Source organism: Triticum aestivum, chromosome 7D, assembly GCF_018294505.1.
Source record: "Triticum aestivum cultivar Chinese Spring chromosome 7D, IWGSC CS RefSeq v2.1, whole genome shotgun sequence".
Lineage (NCBI taxonomy): Eukaryota > Viridiplantae > Streptophyta > Magnoliopsida > Poales > Poaceae > Triticum > Triticum aestivum.
This window is the reverse complement of record NC_057814.1, coordinates 76,676,639-76,685,421: the sequence shown is the minus strand read 5'-3', so window position 1 is coordinate 76,685,421 and position 8,783 is coordinate 76,676,639. Positions and strand designations below refer to the sequence as shown.

The window sequence follows — 8,783 nt, the reverse complement described above, 5'->3', positions numbered from 1 at the left end:
CAACGACACCGCCACACTCGTTTAACGCCGCCACGCTCGTCGGATGCCGTGAGGCCAGCTACCTGGTCAAGGGGAGGTACGCGGCTCTTCGCTGGCCTGCTTCTTCGACGACTCCTGTAATTTGTTCGACGGTTTGCCCGCAAGGTACAAATGGACTCCGCCCACGAGTTCTTTTTCCACAATTTCATTTGTGACTCGGATGATTCCTCATCCGACAATGAGGATATGGTGGCTGCTGTGTTGGTCGTCCATGGCCACTTAAGTAAACGGCGGCCGTTGTTCCGGGGCTCGATCCCAGGGCACACTCAGGCGTTGAATCGCAACAAAGAGAGTGGTCATTTGCTTCTTTGGAAGGACTACTTCGAGACACCCAACCCGCTCTTCAAACATCACCTATTCCGGCGTCGTTTTCGTATGGCTAGACATGTTTTCAACCGTATTCGGGAGGGGATGGTCGGATACGATAAGTATTTCGAGTGCAAGGAGGATGCCCTTGGAAAGATTGGCTTCTCCTCTTATCAGAAATGCACTGCAGCTATCTGGATGCTTGCATACGGAGTTCTCGGTGATCTCATTGATGAATATGTCCGTATGAGTAAGTCCACATGCCTAGACTCCATGTATAGGTTCTACAAGGCTGTTATAGCAGTGTTTGGCCCTGAGTACTTGAGAGAGCCAAATGTTGCAGATACATCCCGCTTGTTGGTGACAAATGCCAGCAGGGCCTTCCCGGGGATGCTTGGTAGCAAAGACTGTATGCACTTGGAGTGGAATAACTGCCCTCTGCTTGGCAGGGGAAGGATAGGGGCCATGTCAAAGCTTGCACAGTCATACTCGAGGCCGTAGCTTCACAAGATCTCTGGATTTGGCACTCTTTCTTCGGCATGGCCGGATCTCGCAATGATATCAACGTGCTTCAACACTCTCATGTGTTTGCAAGGCTTGCTGAAGGAAACTGGCCGGAGGTGAATGTTAACATCAATGGCCACAACTACAACAAAGGATACTACCTAGCTGACAGTATCTACCCTTAGTGGACTACTCTTGTGAAGACAATCTCTAACCCAGTAGGAGAGAAGAGGAAGAGATTTGCACAAGAGCAAGAGAGTGCTAGGAAGGATGTGGATCGTGCCTTTGGTGTTCTGCAATCTCGATGGGCATCGTTCAATATCTTGCTAGAATTTGGAGCACCAAGAAGTTGTGGGAGGTGATGACTGCTTGTGTGATCATGTACAATATGATCGTCGAGGATGAGCGCCCGGAATGTATCTATGACCAAGGGTTTCAGTTTCATGGTGAAAATGTTGTGCCTAAGCATGGAGGAGCGACAACGTTTGCATAGTTCAGCCAATTTCATCATCAAATGCGTGATTTGAAAACTCACATTCAGCTGCAAAATGATTTGGTTGAGCACTATGTGGGCTCATGTTGCCAACCAATAGATGTATCTTTTTTTAAATGTATTTGAGACAATTTAAATTTTTGGCTTGTAGAGTATGATATATTTATTTGGCTTATGAACTATGATGTATTTTTTTGGTTGTGAAACTATGTAAAATGTTTGTATTTTGTTTGAAAAACCACGGCAAGCCGGCCCCGAGGGCGAAAATGGACAAAAAGCGGACAAAGCACATGTTCGTTTGGGTTGGCGCATTGAAGTTTCTCTTAGAGCATCTACAGCTGGGCGCCTCAAACCCGCCTGAAATGCTGGGGCGGGCCACCCGGTCACTGATCGGTCAAGAAATTTTGACCGAGATGGGTGTCTTAAATAGGCCTCAAACGCCTGGGCTGACCGGCACCCCTCGTATCCAACCCAAATATGGGGCGGATATAGGGGTGCCCGGACACGTCCGTCACGTCATCCCCGGCCCACGCTGGCCCACCCGATCCCACATATATTCCACCCCATCCGTTCGATGGACCAAACTGTAGCCGCTTCACTCCACTCCCCTCCGCCACCCAAGCCCACGTCCGACGGTCTTCGGCATGGCGGGCAACGGATCCGAGTCCTTCACATCCAGATTCGTCGACCCCGAGCTCATCCTACGCGGCCCCGAGGAGGAGATGGTCATCCGGTTTGCGCTCCGCTGGTCCCCAGAGGAGGCCCATGCACGGTAGCGCTCAGACTCTTTCCGTCGGGATTCCATTGCGTTCGCCCAAATGGAGCATTGATCTGGCACTAGGTGTTCTGTCACTGCCTCACTGGAGGCGGTGCGGTCCGGCATCTGAACGCGGTAGCGGATGCACAACCCCTCCATTAGCGCGTTGAGCATCCGGACGCACCATGGGCATCGTCCGACGAAAACATGGCATGGTGTGCCCGCTGTGCAAGGCAGTGGGCGCGGGAGGCGGCGGCAGCCCTTGCGGCAGTGGACATCGGCGCGGCGGAGTCGCATTCTCCGGCGCCCTGTATGGTGCAGCAGTCCGGGTGTCGCAACCGCGTCGTGGTGCATGTCGCTGGCTCGTCCCAGGACAGATCCATCATCAATGTGACGTCCACCAGCACCGTTTAGGTTCCAGGCTCTGGCGAGGAAGAGTAGGGCATGGGAGACGGCAGCACCTTGAGTCCCGTGAGCCGGCTCGTGTCGCATGGACTACTCTACCTTGCCGACGAGCGGACCAACACTCTGGGGAGCGGAGCTAGCTGTCTGACATGGGGACGGCGGAGCCAGACGAGCTCCGCTCAAAGATCGCTACGTTGCATGTAATAATATGGATTTGAGGTTTCTAATTTGAGGTATCCGAATGTGGAATACATTATTTGAGTGACCGGTCACTGTCCGCGGACGCGCCCGGGCGTGTCCGCGGGTATTTGAAGGGTCGAATTTGCCAAGTCCAACTGTAGATGTTCTTAGGGCATCTCCAACGTTAACCCCCAAACCTCAGGCAACCGTCCAGACCGCGGAAGCCATCCAATGCGGTCCTGTATCGGTCCTCGGGGCGGTCCGGACGCAATTTCTCCCGCAAACGGGAGACAAACATGGGGGAGGTTTGCGGGAGTCCGGACCTCTTCCAAGCCCGTTTCTGACCGCCCTGGCCCACCAAAGACCCCTCCCCCTCCCGTGCGCTCTTCCCACCCGACGCCACTTGCACGCATTCATGCCGCTGTAGAGCGTGCCGCTCCATATTGAAGGCGGCTCAGGGTGGACGCGACCTCTCACTGCCTCTGCCATTGAAGCGGCGTGCCGGTCGAGGGCACCGCCCGCTGCACGCCTGGCTGAACACGCCTCCTCGCCGCATTCAAACACCTCCATTAAACCCGCATGGAAGCCGAGAAACTTACTCCGGCCACATGTCCATTCATAAGCTTGCCGGCATTAAACGCAATCTTGGCCGAGCTCCTCCCGTCCGCCCTCTATTTACACGAGGCGAGACATCGGGCAAGAATCACACCCCTCCGCCGCTCCCCCGTCTCCTCCTCCACCATTTTCTTCACTCTTCCGATGACTTTCGAAGAGCAGTTCTCCGGCATACAAGTCGGCAGGGTGGCCCACCGAGCCCGCCGGATATGAGCGAGACAGCTCGCTGCTTCACCTCCCTCACGCAGCCCGACGGGGCCAGTTGCCGCGGCCCCAAGCAGGCGTGTGGTTCCGCAACTCGTTGCTCCAGGCCAGCTCGAGGAAGAGTGGCGAGTTGCTCCACGCCAGCACGGAGGGGAGCACGGCGGCACAGGCATCAACGCCTCGTCGACAATGCCGCGTCGTCCCGCGGCTCCCGTGTTTGTGACCGCACCTCCCGTGCCTGCGACCGCCCCATGCAGGCGGAGACAGAAGCCGGGTGCGCGGAGGTCGATGAGTCGGTAGCCAGCGTGTCATCGAGGAGAAGTAGAACACGGGAGGCCGCCACCGCTCGGGTCCCATGAAGGCCACCGCCGAGGCACCGCCGACGTACACAGCCGGAGTCTTTCCCTCTCGTAGGCCACCGTTATCCCCTTACCTAAAAACCAACCATGGTCCATGCAGCTAGGGACCCTTCCCCTCCGACTGAAGCATCTAGCGGCGGCTCCACTTTGATGAACGGTGGGGAAGCAAGTCGTCCTTTGCTCTGATGCATATACCTTCGGGGTTTACCGTTGCCGGTCATGGGGACAATGTTGGAGACCCGCCGCGCATCAGTTCTCTTGGTTCATGGCCGGACATGGGAAACGGGCGCCCGCGACCATTTAGACCTAGCCGGACGAGCTTTGCTTAGTTGATGTAAATGTAATGAAATTCGAATGTATAGATGAAATCCGTCAAGTTTAAATGAGATCCATCATGTTTATATGAAATCTGACCGTGTTTATATGAAATCCGGTCGTGTTTGATTGAATTTCAACCGGTTAGTTTGAGTTGTTGTCAAAATGTATGCGGCTACGGTTGAATGACGTCTTCTCACATCCGTGTCCGCGGACTGATCCCCCTTGTCGACGGACGCGGGAGAAAATTTGCGGGTTGTCGTTAGAGATGCCCTTAATCACGTCATCACGTCACAAGCGTATGCAAGTATTTTTCTCTTTTTGAATGGCTTGATGGCATGATCGATCTGAACATGTTTTTTTCTTCCACCTTGCAAATGTGGATAGTTTTCTTTTATATCCTAGTTACTTCCTCTGTCGCTTTTGTTATAAGATGTTCTAACTTTTTTCCTAAATCAGATGTATATAGACGCGTTTTAGTATGTTTGTTCATTCATTTCAGTCCGTATTTAATGCATATTGAAATTTTCAAAACATCTATAGGAGTATTTGTGGAAGTAGGGAGTAGTACACAAGGCTGCACAAACTTACCGGCGTTTTTCTTTCTTTCTAGAATAGCATGTACTCGCGAAACAAATTAGTGGAGCAGGTAGCGAGAAATTTAGTTGAAAAGAGTTTCATGTTTACGAGAAAATGTTCCGGTTCTCTCGGTAATAATTGAGAACATGTTTATTCTTTTGGAGAGGAACAACTGAGGACATATGTAGTATTATATGTTTCTACAGTGTGCACTGAATAAAAACTGGCTTCTACAAATTCGATCAAACCGCATTAGAGGGCACGTTATGCTATAGCTGCCATGCATTTCTTGCGTACCGACAATGTGATGTGCCCAATGTAATATCCTAATTTTCTCAATTAAAATTGTTCCATGTCTTTAAATTTTCAAAGAATCGGTCATCTATTCGTTAATGAAAGATAGGTTGCAATATTTACAGTGTGGGCGTGTTTGGAATGAGGGCTCTATTTCTAACTCGGTGATCCTAAATATTGATTCTTTATCTAAGGAAAATCAGGCAGCTAGCTGCATATTAATTAGGTTGCACACTTCTAGACCTAGGCCACTTTGGAACAGTGTACTGTAAGATAAAAAAAAGCAGGAATAGGCTAATGTAGGATTTCTGAAACCAAGGCATGGGGATTTGCAGATGTGGATGGCCCTTTGGATACTTGAAGTGTTTTTTTATGTTAATTTTAAATGTTAGAATGGGGCATGCATGAAGAATGAAAATTTAAAATTTTAAAATGTTAGGTAGGGGCATGAAAAATGAATGTTGTTAGGGCCTTAGGGGTCTGATTACTTCGATTTAAAGGACCTCTATAGGGAAAATTCCTATGGATTAAAATCCTACAAATTCTTAAGCCCTTCAATCCAAAGGGGATCTACAGTTGCATACAATTGTTTGAGCAACTTGGTGGCTTAGAAATTAAACGATCTAAAATGTCCTATTCGTTTGGTGGTGTCACACTACAATGTAATGAAATCCTTCAGTCTATAGAAATAGTCTCTTGCGTTTATTAGGTTAAGGCATATTTCATGATTTCTCTACTTTCAAAACCTTGTCTATATAATCCATTTTTCTTGTTGTTCAACAGCATGTACAAGACCCTAGAGCGGTACCGCAGCTGTAACTTCAACTCCGAGGCAACTGCAACTCCGGAACCCGAACTAGTAACCTTTTCAACACTGTTGCTTCATATGCATTTCAATTGCAAACCCAAACAGCATGTACAAGACACTAGCGCAGTGTTTCTATCTATAAATATATAGGGCATGTCACACATTTTGTGAATTGATAGTCTTGGATAGGCCTTAGGTTCAGGATCAGATTATGGCAATTTGGTGAATGCATTAATGTTCTTAATGTAAATTCACAGGCCATGGCTAATCAAGCATCAATAGAGATAACACAATTAATAACTCAAAATTGGATCTTTGGATGTAAATTGTCAGTAATCTCTAGTGTAGGGTGTAATATAAGAGCTCCATCACCAAGCGGCTAGCTTGGTAAGCTACCAACACAAAATTACAACAAATATAGAGTCCTTTTACGGTACATCAAGTAAAATTAATTTGGACCGTTTATTTTTGTGATTGAATGGCCCAGATGCCGCAATACTAGAGCAGAGTTCGGGTAGTATACGCCAGCTTAAGGGGTATTTTGGGACAGTTGGATGTTATTATTCCTCATTCTTTATCGCTCCGGCAGTCTATGACCCGCTGGGCGCCGTCCTCCATGGCAGCACGTCCGCGTTTCCGGATCAACCTGCCGCTCGAGCTCATGGGCAAGGTCTTCACCGCCGACCGGCGCACACGTTCCTGGGCCACCAGGAGGTGTTTGTTATCTCACTTGCCTGATGCCGTTACTCGCCGGTGCTCTTGGCCAACGCTGCGGCGCTGCATAGGCTGGCTAGCCGAAGCTAGCTTCTGGATGTATTTGACCCGACGACACGCGCGCGCACACGAGCTATTGATCGATTCTCTAATGCACAAGCACGTACGTATCGAACGGGACAGCTAGATCTTGATTGCTTCCAGCAAACCTAAATCCTGATTAACTTCAACGGTGCTGCAGCAAACCTAAGCATAGCAGCCTTAGGAGACACAGCTTACTACTGGCTTGACAATCGGTTTCAGCAATGTGCCGGCAGCCGGCAAAAATGGAGAACCTGCGGAGCTGCTGACCTTGATCTAGATCTACACGGCCGTGTAGACGACGGCGCCATCAGTTGTGGGGGCTGAGCAGGGGCGTTGCCCGTCCTTGGGCATGCACGGGCGACCTGGCAGCAGAGGCGTCGGGATGGCCAAGGACCTGGGGCAGCACACGGCGTGGAGAATGCATGGAGGGGCCTACTTCATTTTATTAATTTGATTCATTAGGATTAAACGAAATGACAAATCCCTGACAGAAATTACCAATCTGTCCCTAAGGCAAATTCTGTACCGATCTATATCAACCATTCGATCAACCTAGTAATGATGTACCGTAAAAAATCTCTAAATATAAGAGCTCCATCAACTGCTTCTGAGTAGCAGCAAGTATTCAACGGAATCAAATGAAACTTTCTGAACATATGCACTGGATAGATTTAATATCTCTTTCTTCAAATAAGACATAATATGCCACGACATCAGACATGACAATAACTAATTAACACTGGAGAGGACTTATCCTCTAGTTTCAGTGTGATGTAAAAACTACTCCCTCCGTCCCATAATATAGGACATTTTTTCAAGCTAGCTTGCAAACACGTCCTACATTATGGGACGGAGGGAGTATTATATATTAGTATGCCATGTATTCTAGTAAGATTAATTTGGTATTACCTTGTAAACAAACGTACATATCTATGGTTTGTGCATAATGCTGTTCTGTATTATTCATGATTTCACTTGATTAATCAGTGGACTGTTAATTCTCTTATTCAAACTAGAGCGGTTACCAGGAGTATTTAAAGCTAAAGCAAAGAGTTGAGTTCCTACAGACAACTCAGAGGTATGTAGTCCCAAGCCAACTGTGAAGAAAATGTTGGAAATATCATATGGATCTTTGATTAGGTGTTAGATATTTTATCTTGTCACGCAGTTTAGAGTTGAGTCAGTGCCTATAAGTCTGCCAGGGTGCATCATAGGTGACATGGAGTTGGCATGCATGCATAGAGAGAGTTTACGAATTGGATAGAGCTTGGAATGATCAGTGGACTATGTATGCATGTGTTGTGCGGTTGAGCCAACAAGATAGAGAGATTGTAGAGAGAAGAGAGGAGCTGTGAGATGCAGCTCCAACACCACAAAGTGCCTAAAATTACTGATCTTGTGCAGAAATCTTCTAGGCGAGGACTTGGGCCCACTTAACATGAAGGAACTTGAGCAACTGGAGAACCACGTTGAGATCTCTCTCAAACATATCAGGGCGACAAAGGTACATACTTCGTCGTAGTCAAGTTATTTAATTGGTGATCACATTTCCATATATGTACTTCTCAAGTAGTAGGTTCAGATGCATGCTGTAACATATAAAAATGTTTGAGATCAGATTTATTTAAGATGTAAAATGTAATGCTGACCAGCTATTTCTGTGTACACTTGTACAGAGCCAGCAGTCATTTGATCAGCTCTTGGAGCTCAAGCGCAAGGTTACACATGTGTCTTTATTGTTCAGCCTTCAGGTTTTGGTCTATATGTATCTTTCAGCATCTAGGCCCTAGAATTACTAATTACTAATTTGTCCAGGAACAAAAACTGCAAGATGTTAATAAAGACTTACGAAAGAAGGTACAATGCATTAATATGAGTGATAAAACCTCATCTTTTCTGTCATGGTCTTTGATCATTTTATTTTATTTCCAGCATTGGTTTAGCTAGCCTGAATGTGCCATTTATACACATACTCTTTTGGTTAATCCTCATTTGGATTGACATGCTTATTAGCAGTTCTATACATAGTATGTGGAAGCCTCAATGATAAAAAAACATATATATGAAGGGAAAGTTAGCACTAGCCGACGTCGTATTGATTTGGTTATTCCAGTCAATCATCTAGTT

General features: G+C 47.6%; 1 protein-coding gene across 5 annotated transcripts in view; it reads left to right on the top strand.

Annotated features, from left to right (window-relative positions):
* Nucleotides 1–8,783, top strand: part of LOC123166144 (MADS-box transcription factor 5) — a 17,983-nt gene that overhangs the window by 7,826 nt on the left and 1,374 nt on the right. For 2 of the 5 annotated variants that reach the window (XM_044583913.1, XM_044583911.1), the window contains exons 2-6: nt 5,834–5,909; nt 7,673–7,734; nt 8,061–8,160; nt 8,333–8,374; nt 8,472–8,513. In XM_044583913.1, the coding sequence (XP_044439848.1) occupies nt 5,834–5,909; nt 7,673–7,734; nt 8,061–8,160; nt 8,333–8,374; nt 8,472–8,513 (322 nt within the window). Of the gene's footprint in view, nt 1–5,833; nt 5,910–7,672; nt 7,735–8,060; nt 8,161–8,332; nt 8,408–8,471; nt 8,514–8,783 lie in introns of all 5 variants that reach the window. The other 3 variants (XM_044583914.1, XM_044583912.1, XM_044583915.1) reach the window with 2 other exon arrangements.